Source organism: Trachemys scripta, chromosome 1, assembly GCF_013100865.1.
Source record: "Trachemys scripta elegans isolate TJP31775 chromosome 1, CAS_Tse_1.0, whole genome shotgun sequence".
Taxonomy (NCBI): Eukaryota; Metazoa; Chordata; order Testudines; family Emydidae; genus Trachemys; species Trachemys scripta.
In genome coordinates, this window is record NC_048298.1 from 131,485,252 (window position 1) to 131,510,370 (window position 25,119).

The 25,119-nt window shown below is 47.6% G+C and overlaps 1 protein-coding gene across 1 annotated transcript in view; it reads right to left on the reverse strand.

Annotated features, from left to right (window-relative positions):
* TEAD4 (TEA domain transcription factor 4) overlaps positions 1 to 25,119 on the reverse strand; it is an 86,498-nt gene that overhangs the window by 9,807 nt on the left and 51,572 nt on the right. The window contains 7 exon segments of the mRNA XM_034760728.1: positions 9,647 to 9,820; positions 10,484 to 10,614; positions 11,738 to 11,793; positions 13,503 to 13,546; positions 15,127 to 15,261; positions 20,036 to 20,098; positions 22,184 to 22,248. Of these exon segments, the coding sequence (XP_034616619.1) occupies positions 9,647 to 9,820; positions 10,484 to 10,614; positions 11,738 to 11,793; positions 13,503 to 13,546; positions 15,127 to 15,261; positions 20,036 to 20,098; positions 22,184 to 22,248 (668 nt within the window).

Below are 25,119 nucleotides of genomic sequence, written 5' to 3' on the forward strand. Positions count from 1 at the left end.
CTATGGATCTGTCCCTAATATCTGAATAACTTTGTCAGTATCTGTGTTCTACACTTTAAACGGGATACTTTGGTTTTCCTGTGGCAATTGATACAATTCTGCACAGTGTTTTATCAGTATATTAGCTCACCTGCTGTTTCTTTAACATGTGAGGCTGTCTTGGCACTGATCCTGCAAGCACTGACACGTGAGTAATTTTGCACACCTGAGTAGTCCCATTGAGCAAGAGGAGTAAAGGATCCGGGCTTAACTGTGTGCATTTTGGACTTTGTGACTATGTAGCATGGGTGATCAAAAAAAGATGTGGGGTTATGTTTCAAAATCAGATTTTACAATGTTTTCTCTAGAAAAATTAGCAAGCATTTTATCCAGAAATCATCAGAGAAAACTGAACTCTCTCTTGACCAGTAATTGTGGTGGAATTTGGAAAACAAATTCAATCATTGAGAGGTGAAACAGAAGGATTGCAGTCACACTTTAAGTGAAAAGCTCAACACAACCTTAACTAAGAAGTCACTACAGGTGTCTCCATAATTGGCAACTCACCTATGAAAAGGTCAGGGCTTAGAATTTCACACCTATTTAACACCTGGTTAATCAACATTAAACTATTTGGCACTAGGTAAATTTATGTGCAGGGACCATTACCATTCAGTAACATTAAGCCCATGTCTACACTGCTAGTGGCATAGCTACAACGCTGTAGCTATGCCAGCATAACCCTGTACTGTAGATGCAGCCTACAGCGTTTTTCCATTGCTGTAGGAAACCACCTCTATGAGAGATGGTAGGTAGGTCAACAGAAGCATCCTTCCACTGACCTAGCTGCATCTGCACCAGGGCTTGGTTGGCATAGCTATGAGTTTTTCACACCTCTGAGCTCCGTAGCTATGACAAACCAAATTTTAAATGCAGACCAGGCCTAAGCCAAACCTGTTTCCTGGGAACCATCCTGATATGCCATGTCCCAATGAAGTAACCACCTACAATCCAGTGATATTTTATGTTTATTCAGTACCTTTCAATCCCATGCACTTTGCATACTACAGCTGGGATTTTCATAGAGGCTTTTGGCAGTTAAGCACACAACTCTCATTGAAAATCAATAGGAGTTGGGCACCTATCTACGTTAGTCACCTTTGAACCTCCAGGCCAGTGTTCCCTCTAATTTTTCCCACCCGTGTGCGGAATGAATTTGGTTATGTGCACCACTTATGGAGGTGATGAGTGTCACATCACATTCATATTGGTGCACATAACAAAATTCATGTGGCAGGGGTGAGGCCGAGGGGTTCGGAGTGTGGGAGGGGGCTCAGGGCTGGGGCAGAGGGTTGGGGAGCAGGGGTTTGAGGGCTCCTGCTGGGAGTGCGGGCTCTGGGCTGGGGCTGGAGATGAGGGGTTTGGGGTGCAGAAGGGTGCTCTGGGGCTACGGTGGGCAGACAGGATTCCCCACAGCTCTCTCTCCCCGCAGCAGCACCTGGGCTGGGGGAGAGAGGCACCTTTCCCTGCCTCGGCAGGACTGGGGCTGGAGCCATGGGATAGGCGCCCCTTCCCCAGCCCTGGCAGGTCCAGGCCGGGGCTGGGTTCAGGCCAGGGCAGGGGCGCCCCAGCCCAGGCCGCGGTAGAATTGGGGCCAGGGAAGGTCCAGACCACGGCAGGTTGGGGGCCTGGCTAAGTTGGGGCCAGGGGAAGGGCGCTCCTCCCCCAGCAACGGCAGGTCCCTGGGTGGGGTCCCTGAACACCTGCACGGCGCTAAATAGGCTGCTGAGCAGCTTACAGGGAACTTAGCTCCCGGCCCATATACCAGAACACCATGGACTTTCAGAACTCTCTGCGATTGAAGGCCACAGCGAACTAGCACATAAAGTACTGCACAATACTGTAGAAGGGAAATTTTGTAGGATGATCCCAGGACAAAATCCTACTGCACCATGGGCTCTTTAATGTCCAACAGAGCTTCAGTTTTTAAGGTACAGTTTGAAAATACTTTATAAAAGAGATGCTCTAGCTCCGGGGCTGCAGCACCCATGGGGAAAAATTGGTGAGCGCTCTGCAGCCACCAGCAACTCCCCGCCCCACCCCAGCTCACCTCCGTCTCCGTCCCTGAGCGCACCTTCCTCGCTTCTCCTCCAAGCGCTTGCCACCGCAAAACAGCTGTTTCGCGGCGTAACAAGGTGTGGGAGGGTGTGGGGAGGCGCGGGAATGTGGCGCGCTCAAGGGAGGAGACGGGGAAGAGGCAGGGCTTTGGGGAAGGGGTAGGAATGGGGGCGGGGAAGGGGCAGGGCAGGGCAGGGGTGGAGTCAGGCCAGGGCCAGGGGGCACAAGCACCCAGCGGCACCGGGAGAAACTGGCGCCTATGCCCCCTTCTGACAACAATAATTACTACATGACCCCAATGAGGGGGAGCTGAAACCTGAGCCCCCCCGAGTCCTGCCGCCCCGGGCAGGGGGGCCAAAGCCAAAGCCCAAGGGCTTCAGCCCCAGGCAGGAGGCCTGTATCTTGAGCCCTGCCACCCAAGGCTGAAGTCCTCGGGCTTCGGTTTCAGCCCCAGGAGGTGGGGCTCGGGCTTTGGCCCCGGGCCCCAACAAGTCTAAGCCAGTCCTGGTGACCCCATTAAAATGGGGTTGCGACCCACTTTGGGGTTCCAACCCACAATTTGAGAACCGCTGCTCTAGCTGAAAGAGAAGATATGGACTTGTTGCAGGATAGGAAAGATCAAGGCACTCACACTGTGTCTACCTACCACACGGTTTGAATCAGTTCCAAGGGACAGTAAAGATCTCAAGTCTGATGTGTAGAGCCCTACCGTGTCCCCTCCAGGTCCAGACTTTCCAGCATCCCCTCCAGCAGAACTGAAAGCTTCACTGCTACACTGGGGCCTCCTCTCTCCTTTTCATTTTAGAGCAGTTTCTTTCTCTAAGGAAAAAGTTAGTGCCCAACAGCCCCAGGCTCTCCTATTCCTTCCTATTCATGTGACTCTTCCATCCCGGCTCTGCACCAGGCGTCAGGCCTAGGACAGAGATGTTAGTTTTACCCTGGCAGGACTCTCTGATCCTCCAAGCAGGAGGCGGATTATACTAATTATTATTTAAATTGAACTAATTAATCTTCACCAAACCTCAGTGGATAAGTATTAATGTCCTCACTTTACCAATGGGGAAACAGGAATGCTAAGAGCCTTCTTTAAGATCTCACGGTAAATAAGTGTCAGACCTGGGACAAGAACCTAGGTTTCTTGGCTCCTCATCCTTCATCTAACCCTAACGCAAGACATAGTGCCTAACGGGCAAGTGAGTTACCCGCTCAGTGCCTTCATTACCCTACTTGAAAAAGGTGACTAAAAATACTAGCTGCTTTGTACGTCTATACTGTATTATCGCCTGTTGATCTTCAAGGGCTTTACAAAGGTGGGCAAGTTTCATTTGCCTCATTTCACCAGATGCATAATCATATATGGAGGTTTGAAGCAACTTGTTTGAGAGGCACTACTGCGCAGTGGATAAGAATGGATCATCCATACCAGGGATCTGGGTTCTTTCAGCAGCTGTGCTGAAAACTGCCTATGAGAGTTGCGGCACATCACTCAACCTCTGCAACCCCAGGCAGAAAAAGCCTGCACAGAAAGTCAGGTCTTGTATTGTGCCCTAAGAGTGCCAGGACTCTGGCTCAGTCTGATCTCCAATGGGAATGAGATTTACAGTTGACGGCCGTCCACTGATAGGATACTAGCTCTGGCCCCATTAGCCCCACCCATTGTGTCACTGCTAATTGCCACTGAGGAAATGGTGGTCTCCAAGACAGACCTCTTCCCCTTTGGGGCTTTGAAAGCAAGGCATGGGACTGTGAATTGGACCCAGAATTTAGCTGACAGCTATTGCAGAATGTGGAGCCCTGGTATGATGGGCTCTCATTAGTAGGGCCCTACCAAATTCACAGTCGTGAAAAACATGTCACAAACTGTGCAATCAGATCTCCCCCATGAAATCTAGCTATTGTAGGGAAGGGGGAGGGGCAGGGTTGGGGGCACCCCAGCTGGGGGCTCCTACCATGCACTGTGCTCCAGCTGCTAGTCCCAACAGAGCTGAGGAGGGACAGGACTTCCTCTTCCCAAGCGAGGGTTGCCAAGTGCCCGGTTTTCGACTGGAACGCCCAATCGAAAAGGGACCCTGGCGGCTCCGATCAGCACTGCTGACCGGTCCGTTAAAAGTCTGGTCAGCGGCGCAGCAGGGCTAAGGCAGGCTCCCTGACTGCCCTGGCTCTGCATGGCTCCCGGAAGCGGCTGGCATGTCCTACTCCTAGGCACAGGTGCGGCCACGGGGGCTCCGCGCGCTGCTCTCCCTACCCAAGCGCTGGCTCTGCAGCTCCCATTGGCTGGGAACCATGGCCAATGGGAGCTGCGGAAGTGGCGCCTGCTGGGGAGGGCAGTGTGCAGAGCTGCCTGGTCATGCCTCCGCCTAAGAGCCAGACATGCCGGCCGCTTTCAGGAGCCACCTGAAGTAAGTGCTGCCCAGCCGGAGCCCGCACCCCGAATCCCTTCCTGCACCCAACACCCTGCCCCAGATTGGAACCCCTCCCACACCTTAACTCCTTCCCAGAGCCCGCACCTCATACCCCCTCCAACACCCGAACACCCTGCCACAGCCCTGAGCCCCCCTGCACCCAAACTCCCTTCCCTCACTCCAAACCACTCGGCCCCAGCCCAGAGCCCCCTCCTGCACCCCAAGCCCCTCATCCCCAGCCCCACCCCAGAGCTCACATCCCCAGCCGGAGCCCTCACCCCCTCCCACACCCAACCTCCTGCCCCAGCCTGGTGAAAGCGAGTGAGGGTGGGGGACAGCGAGCGATGGAGGGAGGGCGGATGGAGTTAGCGGGGGGCGGGGCTTTGGAGAAGGGGTGGGGCAGGGGGCAGGGCAAGGGTATTCAGTTTTGTGCGGTTAGAAAGTTGGCAACCCTATCCGCAGCACAGCTGCTCTCGGGTACCTCACCCAGCTGCAAGAAGCTCCGCGGCTGCTGCCTTCAGCACTCAGCTCTGACTATTTGAAAAATTCCATGACCATGAAATTGACCAGAATGGACCATGAATTTGGTAGGGCCCTACTCATTGCATATTTCTCACTTAGAAGGCAGGCCTATGGAATATGCATCAGCTGCAGTTTACAGATGGTCGCCATGGTAGGTTCCATGCAAAACAATAGCCTGGCTTGGAGAAGGTAAAACTTGGGCCTTGATGGCTAGATCCATATCTGAGAGGAAAGGGGGCGGATTTTGGCTAACCAAATTTGACAGAAGGCATTTCCAGCCACTAGCGAGATCTGGGAATCCAGGAGCAGAGAAGAGTTCAATAAGGCAGCAAGACTCCGTGCCACTTTGACAACTGGAGGACAGCTGCCCCTGCTCTTCGACACAGCTCCCTCTGCCAACCAACAATTCCTCTGCTTCTGAACGCACATGGCAAGCAAATTGGCTAGAGAAAGTGCATTTTTACAAAATCCCTTGTTAGAATAGAACAGCTGTTAAAAGTCTGTGCAGTCTTGCTACGAGTCCTTAGCCCACGGGAACTTAATTGGGGTTCTCAGTCCCATTCTCAGTGAAAGGTGCAAACATCATAAAAATCTTCATTACTAATTGCTGCCTTGTTTGCTATCTGCAATGGCAATTAGAGAGGCCAAGGACAGAATGGACTTAGACACTGAATTGGCCTCTCATCCCCTCCAGGCAGTACCTACCAGGTCCAGATTTCAGGCACACAGGGCAGTGTGCGTGGGGAAGTGTGCAGTGCTGCTGCTTTGTTCTGTGGGAAACCAGAGGATTTCAGTCTCCAGTCCTCCCCTCCAGCCCCTTCTATGAGTGTTTAATTCACTTCATGAAAAGAAAGAACCAAACAATTTGATTGGTTTCTAGGCTTTCCTATTGCTGAGGTGAAGAGATTATTATGCTTATTTATCATTGGTTTAGGAAAAGTCTCCTATCAGCCCTTTCGACAATTCCTCAGCTGCACCTAGTTCTGAATCAGAATGCTCTGTGAGCTTTAAATTAACCCTTGAGTGGCAACAGGTGGTTTATCTCTGCAGACAGCTGCTTTGGGCAGCGCTGGACTCCAATTGCCCACATGGAACTCCTGGTCTCTCACTTTCATTCCACCTCCCCCCAGGGGGCCCCCGGGCCTATTAGCCCCCCCCCCCGTAAGTTTTACACTGTGAGTGCTCCATTTCAATGGCGTGTGAAGCCATAAGAACCCTCCCCCCCTCGTGCTATTAATAAACATGCATGTAGCAGGAGGTTCAGGGGGCGAGCCAAGTAACAGGTGCGAGAGATAATGTTACACTGGAAAAGAGCAGGGCTGCCATTGCCCATGTGTTGGGAGGCTAATGTCTCATATTCATTGTCATGTGCTGGAATGCGCTCAGAGCATGGAGAAATGTCACAGAGCCGCTCTTCACAAGCTGTCAATCCAAGACCAAGGGTCAGTTCATTGTCCCTCGGGCTCCAAAGGCTGAATTCATCAAAGGGGTGTGTGTGCTGGGAGTGCTCGAGTTTTAAACAAATTGTATGTTTGACATCTGAAAGCTAAAAAACTAATGAATGAATATGGGCACAGATCTCTCTCACTAGAGCCAGCTGTTGCTGATAATGGCCAAAATTCCCAAACTTGAGTGTTTAACTTAGGCATCGAATCCTTGTAAGCTCGTTGGGGCAGGGACTGCTGTTTTCTTCTGTGTTTGGACAGCACCTAGCACAACAGGGCCCTGGTCTATCACTGAGGCTTCTGGGTGCTACAGCAACAGAATTACATGAATAAATAAGAATTTAATAAATCAGTAGCTTGACTTTGAGAGGCATTGACCATATGCAACTGCCATTTAAATTAACAGGAGCTCAGAACCTCTGAAAACCAATCTGCTCAGACATGTATCTAAATATGGATTTAAGGGTCTAATTTTAGGCATGCAAGTTTGAAAATTTTGGTCAGTATCTTGTTTTTATAGAACACTTTTCATCCAAAAGGACTTTACCAACTGTATAATGCAGGTATTGCTTTACCCACCACTGAAAAGCGGCCTCCTCTGGGGAGGAATACAGTAGCTCCTTAGCAGTGCACAGCAACTAAGACAAGAAATGAAGTTGCATTGTTCATGCAGTTGAAAATGCAGGGGACATAGCAGAATTGGTTGAAAATTTTCCATTGAATCTGTTTTTCAGGAAAAAAAATTGGTTTTGACTAAATGATTTTTTTTTTGTAAGAGGTTATCTGGATTCTGCAGAACATTTTGACTTTTTGTCAAAAAAAGAACATCCAAAACCAAAAAGTTTTCAGTTTTCTGCCAAAACCTGAACAATTTTGGCCTCCCCTCACTCTACCTAAAAAGTTATTTGGAACTGCTGCCACAGACCCTCATGGAAGTTGTAGTTCTCCTCCCTCATGCCCCGCTTCTCTTCTATGGGGTAGGTTTCCCAGTCAAACTACATCTCCTATGATGTACTGTGGTTGCTCAACAAAAGAAAAGACGCTAGGGCACCATGGGAGATGTAGTCTGGCCAGCGAGCCTGGCACATAGAGCAGAAAGAGGGCATGGGGTACCTGAACTACAACTGCCATGAGGCACTGTGGCAGAATTTCCAAATGAATGTTGTTTAGTGAAAAATTGAAAACAGAATTTTCAGCCGAGAGTCTACCCTCTTCCCTCACCATCAATTTCCCAACTAGCTCTAATATTCAGCCATGGAGAATGTAATGATCAAGGGGCTTGTCTACACCGTGGGGTAATGCGCTCTATAGAGGTGTGATTTCTAAAGCACACCAATGTGCTGTGCTTGAATTGGTCTGTGTAGATCCTGCTGGTGTGCACTAAAGTTTCCCTAGTGTGCTTTAACACAGCACTGTTTCAAACAGCGCTACGTTAAAGTGCACCAGCAAGGTCTACAAGGACAAAATAATGCATATCATGTTAGTGCACTTTAGAAATTACACTCCCGTACATGCATTACCCCGCACCAAGCTGAAATTTTACAAGGTTAACACCTGCACTCTTGTGAAAATGCCATTGATTCTTAAATGATCACAAGTGCTCAAGACCTCTGTTTTACATCTGATCCACAAGACAGCTTCTCCAGCAGCCCCGTACCCCCTAGTGTCATGCTGAGACACTGATTCAAAACTGACATCCAGTAAATCATAAATACTGCTGTTTGCAGATCCTGACCCTGCCCAACCTTGCTTAGCTTATGATAAGCAGAGACAGAATCGCAGCCCAATGTTTATGCCTGAAGGCCATTAATGTGCCTGCTTTTAGGTGCACGGGAAGGCCACCACCACAACTCACCACCAGACATATAAGCTCCCTCTGTGATTCAACAAAACACAGTGCCCCCATGGCATCAAAAAGGTACCAGGAAACCAAAATGCCGTACGGTATCACTGACTGCGCGCTCTCCGATGCATTCCAAATTCCGCAACATGCCAAATCATTCAAGACCAGGATTTAGAATGCCCCAGACACCAGGACATGTCAGTCCATGCCCTGCAATCAGGAGATGCCTCACCCATGCCCAGCACAGAGACGACACATAGTCCCCTTGGGTGAAATTCCCCCCTGTGCAGACAGCCTTCATGCCACTGAAATCCTTCAAAATAGTCGAAACACAACAAAGGGGTTCACAAACAAGCCATTCACCCTCCTTGCTGAACTCCCTGCTGTCTCTGCTGAGCCTGCCAATCAAGTGGTCAGTTAGTGACAATTAACATGATGAGTTTGAGAGAAGGATGAGCGTCCACTAGGAACGGGACTAAGACCATCAGCTCATTTCTCATAGTCCCGCTACTGATCCAGCATTGAGTTGCAAGTGGTAATGTTAAAGGGAAAGGCTCCATATCTCATTACAGATTCTCCCAGCCATCCAGCCCTGCCACTGCCCCAAGCTGCTATTATTTGTAATCTTATAATACCTACAATAACATCCGTCTCCAAATTATTTCCTCTGTGCCCTGCAGCACACACAAGATGCAATGGCACAATGCTACCGCTTTTGCAAAATCTGAGCTTGCCCATCAAAAATTTGATCCAGGCAATTGAGTGGGTAGAATTTTGCCAGGGTGATTCAACCTTAAGTTTTCTGCCAATTTACCAGAACCTCGCGGTCAGTTTTCAAGAACACATTTTCTGTATAATCCACTTTCATTGGTGCACGTTTCCTATCTTGTGGTCGGCCTTGTGCCGTGTGTAAATGTGGTGTAAATCACTTGTACATAGATCATGCAAACCCACAGAAATAGCCAGATAGGGCAGGAAGGGGGAAATAGAGTGCACGCTGGGAAGTTATTGAATATTTAGATTCAGGGAACAGATAGCTTCAAGGTTGCAGAGGAGAAGGATTTCCCTTACACATCAATCATTAAACCACTGGTCTGAACTGCTACTAAACAAACTCCCAAGAGTTTAGTCAGTTACAACTTTGCAGAAGGCAACACCAAATATTTGCCTTGCTCCAGCCAGAATGTCATAATAAGGCCTTTTGCTCTTCAGGGGGAGTCCCAGATGCCAGCAGAGTCTGAATTAGCTACACACTCAACACTGAGTATCTGGTACTTCCCACAAAATAGCAAAAGGAGCAGGAGCAGCTGGGCTGCCTGGGAGCTTCCTTCTCTTACCCAGAACTTGACAAGGAAGAAGGCATTGGGTGGCCCCTTTTCAAAGAGCTCCTTCAGGCCTCCTTTCTTCTCAGGGAACTTGTCATAGATCTGCCGGATGTCTACCGCCTCGAGGTAGGGGTCACTGTAGCTGGGGCTTGACTGGCCAATGTGAACAAACAGGTGCTTGTTATACTGCAGGGAGACAGGTGTAAGACATTAGGGTGACACAGGATGGGTCTTGGTTCAGATTTATCACCCAGTCCTCTTCACAGCAGAAAAGATGGGAACAGAATGTACTGGCTGGGACCATCTTACCACAGAGCTCAAGGGAGCTTTTGGACAAAGGCAAACCAGGGAGCCCAAAAAGCATTTACCTCACAACAGGCATGAACAGTACATGGGAGGGAGGCCTCTTAGGAAAACACTGCAGGAAGTGCCATATGGCCCATAGCCTGTGGAAATGGCTCTGCAGGTATTCTTCCACTATCTCATGATCACCAGGGCGCAGTTTGTTCTGGCCACATCCTCCCACCCTGGCACATGCCCAGAATGCCCACTACACTAGGAGGGGAGACCAGAAGTCGATGGCGTAGAAGTGGCTACACTGGCTTCATGTTATTCTGTCTCTTGGGCCTTAGGACATTTTAATGGAGGAGAATCTGTTTTTACCAGATCCTAAATTGCCCAAGCTTGGCTTCTAAATTTGTCCCTGTCAATGCAGAGCAATTCAGTGGACCGGGCACTTCAATACATAGTTAAATAGCTAGACACATACTGAAGAGCACACCCAGTGTAAATTAAAGCTATCCAGAGACAAAAAATACATGGAAAGTGGGAGTGAGGTTTGTATCTTACCGTGTCTTGGTCTTGTTGTTGTTCCAAGAATGCAGAGAATTCTAACATCCAAAGTTTGGAGCTGGCAACCCTTCGCCCCTGCCAAGGTGGAGCCGACGGGGAAGGTGAGAGGCCAGCAGGAGACTCAAACCCTAAAAGCAAGGGGATTATAAAACAAAATGAAAAAGAGCCAAGTCAGCAACAACTGTCATTTTCAGCCTCTAATGTCACAGCATAGTGAGAATCTTTTTTGGACTTCAACCCTCATATAAAACACTTGTCACAGACCCATCACTCTGTCCCTCCCTGATCAGCTTCTCAACTGTTCTTCCCGGAAGAAATAACCCAGGATATACTGCTAAGCAATGGATCGATCTAACTGCCACTGAAGTCAAAAGAAAGATTCCCACTGACTTCAGTGGGAGCTGGACTGGGCCTTAAATGAATAGCAAGACAATCTGCTTGGATATCTCAGAGGAGTCACCATGAATGAGGAAATGCTGAGATTGGGAAGGAAAAACCACCTTCTGCTCTACTAGAACAAGGCATTTGAGGAGAGTCACAGTGGAAATACAGCCCCTTTACTGTGGTGAAAACAGAGCAATCTTGTGGCTGGAGCATGGTGCTGGGACCTCATGACTTCTAATTCTGCCTCTACCATTGACCTATTACATAATCTTGAGCAAGCCATTTAACCTTGCTCTGCTTCAACTAATGGGAATTTGGCATCTAAATCCCCCTAGGCAGCTTTCAGAACCTCAGCCTATGTTTCTAATAATTCCGCCTGTGTGCAGAGACAGCAGCCATTTTTGTTTTGGAGTTGCTGCAGCCTATTGTAAGAGGACACACACACACACACTGTGCTCTCTCAGAAACTTTATTGTTCTTCTTCCATGTTTGTGGCTTCCCTTAATTTTAAATGGAGTCATTCAGACTGAAAGTAAATATTGCTTTTTGTTTGTGGGGACCAAAGAAATTAAAAACACAGGATCAGATATGGGGAGGTTGATTGAATGAGTGGAGCTGGATGGGACATGCGTTGGTTGACTGGATCAGGTAAACCTGTAGGGTGCATAGAACAAGTCTGGAACTAGATGTGGATTGTTCTCATTCTTGTGGTTTTTCAGGTCCTTGAGGAATATTTGAATTTCCCATTTCCCCTTCAGTGGCAGGAAGCATGGAAGTCTCTTTTATAGTTATGACTAAAGAACTATGATTTTCTTGCATGGCAATATGATGTGTATGTGCTGTGCAAGAAACTGTTTCCCTACCTACCTGGTAACGGGAGTGGAGGTTGAACAGCATAGGTTTGTGGAGAAAAAGGTTTCACGCTGTAGGAATATACATGAGAGTTAGTTAAAGAAAAATCAAAGCATTTTATTCAGTTCTCTGGGCAAATTAGGTGAAGGACTTTCCCGGGGAGGGGTGGGGAGTGGAAAGTAACTCCACGAGAGGCAAGGAGGGCCCAGAAAGGGGACCCTAATAGTCACTATACAAAAGGGACCTCTAAGAGCATAACTTCAGTGGAGCACCCAATGTACAGAAAGGGACCCAAACAGCCCACGGCATTCTTACCTACACATCCAATAGCACAGACCCACTCAGGGGCATCCTTCAAGCTCACCTCAAAGATTGGCTGTATGGAGATTGCAGGGCTTCTGACTTGATTCCCTATATGGCCTGCCCACCTAGACACTAATGCCCATGTATTTATACAGCCTTTTGTCCAGAGATGGAGTTAAGTGTGGGCAACGTCAGTAAATGGCAACTCTGCCTCTTTTTGTTGGGCTCTGCAAGCTCCTTCCCTGGTGATGGGCCATGTGTGGACAGCTTTTCAGAAGTGCTCAACACCCTCAATTGGGACTGGATTATCAACAGAGCTCTGCTCCCAGTTAGGTCAGATTTTCAGAAGTGTTCAGCACCTGCCAGCGCCCCCTGTTCTCAGTGGGAGGTGGTGAGTGCTAAGCTCTGGAAAATCTGGCCCTTAGTCAAGATCCCTGAGGGATCCCTCCCCAGTTCACTTGCAAACTAGAGGCCTAATTCAGAGGCCACATGTAAGGAGATATATGCTAGATAGCTTTAGGGTCCCTTGGACCTACTCATACCCACTTACTGATGTGCAAGAGCATCTAAACGGGTGTGACTTACATTCCGAGAAGCCAAGACGTGTGAGTTGGAGGAGGAGAGGTGGCTTACTTTCACTTACACTGTTCTTACAACTTCCTGTTACTGCCTTTTTTGCTACACTCTTTTCTTCTGGATCCTCACTGTAGGCCGGATCAGGCCCAATGTGAATCCCTCCGATTCCCATAGACGCAGTGGGGCAAATTCCAAGATGAAGTGTAAAAGGGTGAGAGGGTGAGTTAAGGCCCACACTCAGTTCCCTTTGAAGCCAGTTTTTCTGTTGTCTTTGACAGACATTGGATCAGACCCTAAGTGAGCCTAGAGGCAGTTTGAGTGAGTGTAATGAACATTTTGGAGGGGTCAGAAGAAGGGGTAAGATGCACCAGTTTAAGACTCCCTCTGAACTCACTTAGGCTAGGTCTACACTACCCGCCTGAATCGGCGGGTAGAAATCGACCTCTCGGGGATCGATTTATCGCGTCCCGTTGGGACGCGACAATCGATCCCCGAATCGACGCTCTTACTCCACCAGCGGAGGTGGGAGTAAGCGCCGTCGACAGGAAGCCGCAGAGGTCGATTTTGCCGCCGTCCTCACAGCGGGGTAAGTCGGCTGCGATACGTCGAATTCAGCTACGCTATTCACGTAGCTGAATTTGCGTATCTTAAATCAACTCCCCCCTGTAGTGTAGATGTAGCTTTAGACTCATCTTTGAATTTAGCCCTAGGCCTTTTGCCTCAGCTCCATGCCTACTTCCATCGATAGCTTGGGGGGGGGTCCTGCCTTTCTGACAAACAGCATCAGATGGCCTTACGGTTTCTTAACCTCGAGCTAATTGAAGGTATTTCCCAGCTCAGGGGAACTTCCACCACAGCATGGGAAGCAACCATGTGTATGCATAGGTGTGGGAGTACTCACTCGTGAGAGGATCCAGCTTGGCCTGGCAAAGCTCCTTGCCAAAACTGCAAAACCAAAGTACAGACACAGTCACCATCCTGAGGCTAAAGAAAACCAGACCTTACTCCTGTCAGAGGCTAGTGATGGCACATAACAAGACGGTGAGCAGGGCTAAGTGAGCCTGTATTCCCCTGCAGGGGCACTGATGGGCCTTGGAAGGGCCAAGCCAGATGTGGTAAGTAATTAAGGACAATGTTTCCAGAGGTAGACGCTGGGTGAGAGTGGCTCCATTTTTGGGTGTCCAACTTCAGGGACCCCAAAGTCCATAGCCGCTTTGGAAAACTTGGCTGCATGCGATTAACCCAGCATGTTACACTGAGATGAGGTGGGAGGCACTGTAGGGCAGGCTAACACCAGGAAATAGACCTTTCTTCAGAGATGGAGCAGGAAAAGCTTCCTTTTGTGCTGCACAAGGCATTCTGCACTGGTTATGTGCATCTAGAAAGCAGGCTGGGGGAAGCCTTGGCAAAACCATGCCTGTTCCAAGTTTCCTTGCTCCATGGCTCAAAAAACCTGGGTACACCCATCCGTCGAGCTTCAAAACCTGGGCTACTGGCCCCATCCCAAACTCTGCCTCTCCTGACCTGTCACAGGGTGGAGAAGAGGGGAGGGAGAGGCAGTGAGACAAAGAGAGGCAGCCTGGGTGCTGACAGGTGGTGCAGTAACAATGGCCAAGTGGGGACAGGGAGGTGACAGCAACTGGAGGGTGAGAGAGGAACACAGCTAGGCCTAGCATTTTGTTCAGCGTGCAGAGTCCAGACATCATGTCTCCTCCTTATTTATTAGGTTAATTCCTGATCTTTACATGGCTGCATTACAACTGGCAGCACCAAAAAGAAAAGAAAAAAGAGCAATCTGAACTTCTCAACGTGGAGGGATTCCCGTTACTGCACGCAGCAGCCGTGGCATTCAGGAGACTGGTCTAATGCTGGCTGCATTATGTGTCTGACCCTCCATCACCCTCTTAGCACAGCCCCTGAACCATACAGTCCCAGAGCCCTGGACAGAAGGAATATCCCTCCCCTCAGGATCTCAGTGGGATTCATCCAGCAGGGCACAGAGAATTTTAAAGTTCCATGGCCTGGCTCAAAGGGTTCTGTGGTCAATGGAAGTCTTTCCCATTGACATCAGTGGGCTTTGGATCAGGCCTCATCGTTTTAGGCTTCTATATGAGGTCAGCTATCACCATGGTATCCAAGCACTCGTGACTGTACGTGCCCAAGAGGGGGCTGGGGAAGGATGGCAAGAATGGATTTGCTCAATACAAAAGAACCATGTGCCAAAAAAGACAGCACAGACATCCTACAACATCACTGGTGATTAACATCACAAACGCTCCTCTCATCTATATCAGTTTTAGTGCGTCTCCACTGACTTCACTGGAGTTACTCCTGATTTACACCAGCTTGAGGGGTGAATCAGGCCCTAAATGTTGCAGTTACATGGCAAATTTGCCCTTCATGTTAATGAGGTGCACTTTGAACTTGTCCCCTGTGGTCTGTTTCTGGGGTGTGTGTCTATCACAGTTCCTAACTCATCTCTAGCTGACTCTCCTGCCCCATTTCCATTGAGACACTTCACTCACCCCAGACACAGCAGGGTAGGCTGGTCGCGGGAGGCCAGGCAATACCATTTTACTGTGGAAGGCGGTTGCAGAGATGATCTGGGCAGATGACATTGTAGCCATACTCTGCATGGCTTTATCTTTAGCTGCCTGATCCTAGGGGGGAGAGGAAGGGAAAAAAAGACATGGTGATTATAATAATAAATATATGTCCTGATGTTGTGCTGGGCACCCAGGGCTCCCATGGACTTCGATCAGGGAAATGGGTGCTGAGCACCTCTGAAAAATCAGGCCAGTAAAGCCATTCAACAGGACCACAAGTGACTTTCTAATGCACAGAGCTCACCATAGTTAAGACTGCAACTTAACTTCCATTATAAAATCCGGTGATCGCTTGCTCAGAACTTTCCCAACATTTCTCCCTTTGGTCTGAAGCTTTTCACACTTAGTCTCAGCTCTGTGGCTGTGAGGTTTTGTTACTGGAAGTATGAGTCAGATCCCGCCAGCCATTTCTCAATTACTGGCAAGGAGCTGGGATGGGACAGTTACTTTTCCATTACTAAAAATCTAGACTCCGACTCAGGGGTAACACAAAAACAGCTCCTCACCACAAAACAATCCCCTCCAACCCGGCACTTGGGCTGGTCTGAGGATCAGTCACTTTGTTACAATCCATTTTTTGAGGGGGAAAATAAGTTGTAAACAACCAGAAAGTCACTTCCAGATATGTACAGCAGGAAAGCCCTGCTTGCCTTTTTTGGGATGGCAACACCTGTGGTGGTGTGTAGAGTACAGACCCTGTATGCCCAGCTAGCACGGCTATAAGTAGCCGCACAGACGGTGAGGCACAGTTTAGACGAGCAGAGGAGAGTGCCCCACATGGCTGAACCCTAAGGTATATACCCTGCACACCCAAGCAGTGCCTCCCTGGTCTACACTGCCTCTCCCCTGCCAGAGCTTTTCCCCATGGCATGTAGCTACACATCCCCTACATGCCACCACAAGTGCAGACAAGGCCTTAGTTGTACTATGGAGTTGGGCATTTATGCTTGTGGGTAATGACACTATGCAGTCACTAGGAGGTTTAATATGTGGAGCAGGGACCTCAAGGCTCCTCCTTCCCAGCTAGGGAGCATCGGCAGCAGGCCGGGCCACTATCCTCCCACCCTTCGTTTGCCGCTTCTACATCCAGTCCCTACCTTTCAAACTCTCTTCTGTCTGTGACATCATAATTGTGACAGTGATGTCATAGGTGGGATGATGATTTTCATAAGCAACTGGAATAGGCGACCTCTTACAAGTGAAGAAAAGAGGCACCTCCTTCCTCAGCAGCTCTGCTCCTTGTGTGTATTCAGAGTCAGAGCAGCTGGCTTTAGTACCTAAAATAAATTCTGTCCCTAGGGTCTCCATCCCTTTTCCCAACCTCCTCCTTCCCTCAGAACTCCCTGAATGCTAATAATTAAAAAAAATCAGAGGAAGTAAAAAAACTGAAAATAAATGAGCCTCTACAGAGGGAATGGTCTCCAGCTATAGTGTTTTCCATGGAGCCGCAGCAGAACCAGCTGGTATCTCTGTGTTGGTATCACTCGGTATGTGGAAGGGAAATATTTTTAACTGCTGAGAAAGCCCTACAAATGTTCAAAAGCCAGGGGAAGCTTCTGCAGGGTCCTATTGAAATAAGGCTTTAGGGAAATATTTTAAAGATGACCTGCTAAATTTTAAAAAAAGGTTTATGTCCATTTTTGCTTCTTGATGATGTAAAAAGACTTCCCAATTGCCGCTAAGGCTTTTTTTCTGGTTGCTTTTTACATTTGAAATTCAACTGTAATCTACTCTGCTTTATGGGGAAGATATAAAGAAAAGACAGCGAACTTGTAGAATAACAACACACAATCATTTAAGAAGTGAAATGTGGGTAACTGAGAGCAGAAGGGATTTTCAATCAGACTGTTTAAAACCCTTTTTTTCCCCAGTTCGAATTTTGTTAATTCAAATGCCTGACAAAGAGTTGGGAGCAAACTTGTCTTTGTTAAAGATTCAACACTGATCCCTTCCCCTTCAGCTAAGGGACGAGAAAGCTCTGAAGCAATTTCTCTAGACTTCCAGCAAAAAGAGGAAAAGAGCAAACTTGATATTTCTCATATTGCTAAAGCAAGAACAAAAATGTCCTCCACCAGCCCCAAGCCCTTCTTATACTTTGTAAGGACACAAATAAGGACGCAACCCCTCCCCCTCCTTTTATTCTTTGAAGATCATTTTTCAGTCTGGCTTTAGTGCAGGTGAGAGATATTTTAGCCAATTAGGACATAGAAAATTGCTGTCTCCTGGGGAAGTATTTTTCCTCAAGCTTTATCTCATCTTTGTTAAATTCATCTTGAACATGGTGCAAAAGCCTGTTACAGGCACAGTGGACAGCTGCAGAATACACTCTCGTTTGTGCTGTGGCAATAGCACTACGCTAATTGCCAAATAAATCAGAACGTGGCAGGTCTGATCTCCAGGGTATAAACACAAAATGTGTATTTGATATGGAAGGGGAACCAGCAGCAGGACAGCACACAGCTGCCAGCAGGAACTTGGGAGAAGGGCAGTAACCTCGCTGATTGTATCTACTCACTCTACAAAGAGGAGCGAGGGAAATGAAGTAAGTAAGTAAGTTGAATGTGCGTGGCAGACTTGCCTCTGCAGGTCAGAAAGGAACTGACTGGTGCTGGGAAATGGTTCACTGCAGGCATCTGAGCAGAGCTCACAGCATGGACCAAGGAAATGTAAAAGGAAGCTAGAAATGGAGCTCCCCAAGACACCTTCATTCCCTGAGAATGAAGTCTCCATGCCCCTAGGTGTTAAGTGGAAGCAGGCTCAGCTGGCTCACTTTCCAATCACACCAAATCCCAGGGCCGTGACGCACAAGGAACAGAATCAAAGTTACAGCTGTAAATCTTTTCACATGGTGGGCAGTTGTTTCCTGCTCGCACTGCGTCTCTCAAGCCAGCCTCCACCTGAATAGATCACTTACTGGCACCACAGGCTTCCAGCCCAGACAGCCATACCTAGCAGCTTCGAATTGGGCAGCTGTAATTTGTAACTTCTTTCCCTTCTCAAAGCAGCTGGAAACAGGACTGGCTGATCACAGAACTAGCACAGAGTTCTACAAAGAAACTGAGGGGGGGGGGGTGGAAAGTGTGGTAGCTGGGGCTCAAAACACATGCAGTTCAACACTGATCGGGACTGAGTCCAGCTGGTTCATTTAAAGAGAGTCCGCTCCTGACGATGAACACTGTGGAGTCATAGAAGTGGGAGGCTGAAAGGGACCTTGAGAAGTCATCAACTCCAGCCTCCTCCACTGAGGCAGGAGCAAGGATAGCTAGACCATCCCTGACAAGTGTTTTTCTAACCTATTATTAAAAACCTCCTATGATGGGGATTCTACAACCTCCCTTAGTAACCTCTCCCAATGTTTAATATCCTTATAGTTACAAGCCTTTTGCTAATATCTAACCCAAATCTCCCTTGCTGCAGATTAAGCCCATTACTACTTGTCCTGCCTTCAGTGGACATGGAGAACAATTGATCACCATCCTCTTTATAACAACCCTTAACATATTTGAAAAGTGTTATCGGGTCCCCCCCTCAGTTTTCCTCTCAAGACTAAACATACCCAGGGTTTTTTTAACCTTTCCTTTTAGGCAGGCTTGGTAGAATTTGATTTCTTTTATAATTTTGACAGATAATATTAATGCTTATTTTGAACCATTTTTTACTTTTATGTATTTAAATTTTCTCAGTTGCAAAAATTATGGGGTTTTAAGGGTTTTTTATTTTTATCTAGTGACATTTTCAAAGTTGTGGGAAATTATGTAGTGGGGTGAGGCAATAATTCTTTAATTCCAGTAGACATTCAGATTGAAAAAGTTCAAGCTTTATAACCATTAAATTGTCAATATCACATGTCAAAACATACGAAGTAAATATCCTTAAATCAAACTCTGATACCTTCTCAAGCTGCATTTCTCTTCCTTTGCCTAGCTGTACCTTTCACAGTTATTACTGATCAAAATAGTTTTTGTCGATTTGTGTGCATACGGTGAAACTGATGTTTACCACCATTTACTGATAAAAATTTAATCCTTCCAAGCCTACTCGTCGGTCATGTTTTCTAAACCTTTGATCATTTTTATTGCTTTCCTCTGGACTCTCTCTAGTTTGTCCACATCTTTCTACACACAGCACTTCAGCGGAGGCCTCACCAGTGCCAAGAACAGTGGGACGATTACCTCCTGGGTCTGATAGACAACAGTTCTGTTAATATAGCCCAGAAGTCACTTACAGCTTCTAAGCAGTTTAGTCCTAAATTACACTCTTCACCCAGACCTGTGTTAGACACAGGGTCAGAGTCATCTCAGTTGGCACAGGGAATCACAATTTGCAAGGAATGTCCCTCCCCAGTAGAAGCGCATCCCCTGAGGAGGTACTGGTTGCCATCACTGTAGTCCCCTCACGGTTATGCCAGCCGAGGGTAGCTTTAGTTTGTCCAGGCAGCTCCATAGGATTGCCACCAGGAGAAGTGGTGAGTCACCACATCCCCACAGCTCATCCTGACCCGTGGCAGCAAAAAGATGGGAGATTGTGGCCACTTTTTGCCTACCCCGCCCCCATGTATGTTCTGCCACTGTGAGCCCAGTGATGTACACTACGGCGGCAGAGGTAAATCGGCCCATAGAAATGAAAGTCATTGTTTCTTCAGTCTTTAAATAGAAATCGCCTCCAGCACCACAGAGCCATAACAATACAAGTGTTAGCTCAGCACTTCCTGGGAAGTGCCTCTTCCTCCCCGGCTTACGGCAGTTTAACTGCTGATCTCCCCATTAACAAGGCTGTCTGGCAGGACTGGCTGGTGTGTGTGTGTTATGGGTAAGGATGCCCAGCATACCTTTAGCTTGGCTTGGATCTCCCGGGCTTTCCGACGCGCCAGCACCTGGATGTGACTAGACACCTGCATTGAAAAACAATTGCCATCCTCATTCAAGGGGACATCTTGGGAGTTGCCTGCAGTACTGAACAGAAGCCCATGACGTCTGTGCGATGGGGATTAGTGATCCTTTTAGTTTCTTTTTTTTTTTTTTTTTTAAAGAGAGGTTGCAGTAAGGCTTTCTTCCAAGTGCAAGCAAGCCCAATCTGATCATGCTGCAGGTGTCAAATTAGAGGTCTACACTGACCCAAAGGGCCCTGTGAAATCACAGCCATTCTGTGACATGTAAGCAGACTCCTTAAGCCCTGTAGGAGACCTCTCTCCTTATGGTACCAAGTTATGGCCTCGTCCAGGTAGAAGGGACGCTTCCCAAAATAGTTCATACCTAAATCCCTCCTCCCCAGCCTTTATAAATTCCTCTGACTCGCTTGACTTTTCCCCCTCCCACCTTGGGCTATGCCAAAGGCCCTTCATTTGCCATTTTTATTTTTATTTCCTGGGAAATTATTGGGCTTTATTTAAAAAACAGTGAAAACCATAAACAAAGGGCAGTGGGCGGAGGGCAGGAGGGGTACCCAGTACTCACAGGGGAAGGGGGGCAGGGACACTTGCCATGTAGCAGTTACGGAAGCCTTCCACTCCCTGCAGCGGCAGGGCAGTCTCGCTGCTGGGACCTGGCTCCTTGCCTGTCTCGCTCCCCCACTGTGCAGAGGAAGCTGATGGGGCTGCACTGAAGGGCCGGGGTCAGCAGGGGGCTCTGTGCACTGGGGCTGCGCTAAAGCTGGGGTCAGGAGAGGAGTGGAAGCAGGGCTGGCCTTACCATGAGGCGAACTGAGGTAGCCACCTCAGGTGCCAGACTGTGGGGAGTGCCACTAGGACCCTGAGTGTAGAAAATTGTGTCTGCTGCTGCTGCTGTGAGAGGGTATGGTGGCATCATTTGAGCTCCACATCTCAGGTGCCAAAATGTTGTGGGTCGGCCCTGAGTGGAAGACTGCAAGCCGTGAGTACTGATCCCCTCTGCCAGGGAGAGCCTTCTGTTGACCCCATCCCTTCAGCATCGCCCTGTCTGCTTCCCCTGCAAAAAAATCCCCAGGTCCCAAAACAGCCCAAATTTGGGTGAAAAGTCAATAAAACTGGACTACTGGCTTTTTCAAAAACCCAGGAATGGTTCAGGGAAAAGTCAGTAAATACCAATAACAGGCACAGGGCCATCATCATAAAGCTGAGAGAAATGAGGGCTGAGCCTCCGCCCAGCTTCTTTATAAAGCGGTGGAGTTAAGAGAGGAGCTAATGCTAACTCTGAACTTGTGTGTGCCTGAAAGGTTCTCGGCCAAAAGGTCTGGAGACCTGAAGTTCTGTGTGTGTCTCCAGCAATGGCACATTATTCTAAACAGCCCAAACCACTGTTTTAATCCCTGACCTGGAAGGACCATCTGTAGGAGTTCGGTTCCTAGGGCTACTCATTCTTTGACCTTTCGAGTGAGATGGCCCAAAAGGGAACCAATTACGGTGATGGGACACTTGTCTACAGAGAACAGGACTGAGACTGCGAACTCATTCATATGTGTCACCCATTAGATGGTAACAACTTCCAATAACTAACAAGGAGAGGGAGAAAGGCACCATACACCAAAGCCAGGGGTAATCAATTCTTTTTTGTCAAGGTCCAAATTTCTTGGTCAAGATATTTCTTGGAGGTCCAAACTCCAGAGAAAATAATACAAAAATAACAACAAAATATTAATAAGTAAATAAAAAAAGTTTACAGTCTGTTAAAAAGTTCTGGCGGTCCAGATTTGGCCCAGGATCTATTGACTACCCCAGCCTAGCCTTTCTTACTAACCCAAAAATGTAACAGTTAATATCTCACTGAACGTGTCATTGCAGGAAGTTTCCTGTGTCACTGTGTGATAGTGCTACAGTCCAATCTGAAGACACTCAGAGTGACTAAACTCACAACTCTCATTACCCAGCTGACTGCGATGATCTCTTTCCAAAAGGCAGAGACTAATTGCAGCCAGCAGAGAGGCAATTAGTTCACACAAGCCCTCTCCATCCCTCGGGACACAAACAAAGCAGCCAGTGTAACACAGTCAACTTCACACCTACCTGTTTCCTTGTGCGCGTTTTCCCTGTTCTCAGTTTAATATAGCGGGCAATCAGCTCATTTCGGCCTGGAACAAGGAAATAATGCAAACCAAAGTTTAGAGAGACATGATCTCAGCAAGAAGATGCAGCCTGCAGGGAGGCTATAAGCCCTAACGCTATCCCCTAGGTCAGGAATGTTCTCATTTAGTTCATGTGGCAGAGGCCAGTGTTTAAAGAGCAGAAGTCTCGACTGAAAATTCTATTCCTGATATTGCCTTTGTGCAATTTACAATGATCTATAAAAGTTCCAGGTTTGTGTCCTTTTAATGGCTGGTTGTGATCAATGAAGTTCCGAGGGGTTTTCTTCTTGCTCTTTTTCTATTGAACCTTAAAAATTCAGGTCTTGTCTGCCTTGTTTTCCATGGAAGGCTGCATGAATACTTGGAAAACTAGTGGGATTAGAACATCACAAATATCAAAATAATGATAATTGAGAGGGGAAGTGATATTTTATTTGGATGGTTTAAAGCTCTCTGGGGTGAGGGGTTATTTGGTTTGGTTTTTTTTAAACACCTGTTTAACTCAAACACGTGGATAAACAATTCAGAGAAAGGTTTCAGAGTAGCAGCCGTGTTAGTCTGTATCTGCAAAAAGAACAGGAGTACTTGTGGCACCTTAGAGCTTATGCTCTAATAAATTTGTTAGTCTCTAAGGTGCCACAAGTACTCCTGTTCTTAATTCAGAGAAAAGCTCTCTCTGTTAAAAATTCAATACCCGGGCCCTTTCATGAAGGATTGAGAAGCTCTCACTCTAGGTCCCCAAGTCCTCCAAGGAGACTTCCAGCAGAAACACTTAATCTTGACAGTTTTAAAGTAAAAACATGAAGAATTTTTTTTAAATAATAAAAAAATCCAAACTTTATCAATTATAAAGCCACACAAAAGGGCACAAACACTTTTTTTTGGTGTCTTTTCCATGTCACTTTTAGCTGATGTTGACAGAGGGAGCTGCAGCCACAGGATGGTTTACGTTATGTTCATGAAATATAACGAATCACAGAAATGGCTGTCTCCAACACTCTGTCCACTTAAGTCTCAATCTGTTTCCTGCTCATGTTGTTAGAGAGGCTCCCCTTGTTCTCACTGGGAGAAGGAGCAGGCCCTTAGCCACACGGATTTTCCAGTTTTCCCTGCTCTGCTACGCACAAAGATGGAATTATTTGATGCCCCGCATAGTACTGCTGACTTCTCTGATTCTCACAGTGCCAGCTAGCGCAGCGACAAGCCCAGGAGAGAGCTAGATGGGAGCAGATGCTGTTAGACTACCTACCACCTGGCTGTTTTTCAACCAGCATAGCCATTTCTGCAAAGCTGAGACCAATTGCTAGCGAGATATCAACATCAGCCTGATAACCGACCTTTCTCTAGTGCCAAGAATAATATTTATGGCTTTCAAAGCCTCCATCTGGCTGACTCAGGCCAGTAGCCTCGCAGACTTGCATTTACGGAGCAATGCCAGAAATGCTGGCTTGGCCCAGAGCTGGAGAAAGACAATCTGACAATGGTGAACAATGGAAGCTAGACAGAACAAAATAAGCTCCTCAGAACCTGTTTGTCTCTAATGAAGTGTGAGGGAATGTGTATGTCTACAGAGGAGGTGGGCTGCAGAGGAGGAGGAATGGGGAGTGAAAGAGAGAGGAAGAGAGAACTGACCCAGCGAGAATTTTACAAGTAGAATTTCAGACAATCACAAACCAGCGAAAATAAGCTTTATGGGGCAAATGTATCTATGGTGCGACTCCATTCAAGTCTGTGGGTTACGCAAAGCGAGCCCAATCCCCTCACAATTATCACTGAGACCATCACTGACAAACCAGGGAAAATTCTGCACAGATGTAGACCCTATGCAATTCCATTACAGTCAGTCAAGTCACATGTGGCAGAAGCTAGTGCAGAAATTAGCTCTTTTGTATCCAAGCACGCAGTCACCCTCTTTTCCAACTTCCATGCTTTGCTTTCCATTTCTCATCTCTCATTACCTCATTCCACCTTCCTCTCTCTGAAGGTTCACTTTCCATACCAAGCCAGGAGACACAAAGGCAGCAGGGTGCATTACTTGCTAAAGGCTCCAGTAGCAAATGCAGGTGACCATGCAGAGATATTAGCAACCCAGGGACAGACAGAATTATGGAGTGTGCTAAACCCGAGAACATCCCTATCGGGAACATATTAAAAGAAGGTCATAACCCCAAGAGAAGCCAATTCTAAAGATCAGTTGTTCCCCCTATTAGAAGCCAGCGGTGCGCATGTGATGGATTTCTAGAAGTTTGTGGGTTCACAGTCTATGGAGGGCAGTTTGTTTCCATCACAAACCTGGCTGCAGGATATTCAAAGCCTCATGCCATGTCTTCACTTGGCTGGAATGGGATGGGAGCTGTCGCACACTGTCAGATGGCTCATTTTTTAGAGCTCAGTAATCCGATCGCATGTTGTGTTCTCAGAATAACTCCCGTTGAGGCCTTCCACAGTCATAGGAACCTGCCAACAGTTGTGTCTCCTCTGTCTGAACTGCGCATTGGATTTCATGAAGCGCTAGCCAACATACCAACTGTAGCCCACCGCCAGAAAGCCCTTTATCCTCCCTGAAGCCTTCCCCTTGGAGGCACAAGATTAAAAAACAGAGAGTGCAAGAAAGAGTCTCCCTCAGGTTCTTGCGCTGCTTGTTATTCTCTTTACAGCCCTGTGCATTTGAAGCAGGTTTGCCTTCTGCTTTTGTATCTCACTCCTATTAGATGTCTATCCGCAGCAGCATTAGATCTGTCTCTCGTCCCATCTCACTTTAGATTGCAGCTACTTGGATTCAGTAAATTCCACCAAGGTTTTCCTAAGAGAAGCACAAAGCATCTTTAATTCCCCATTCCTAACTCTGCTCATTTCATAGAAGAAGAAGGCATCATT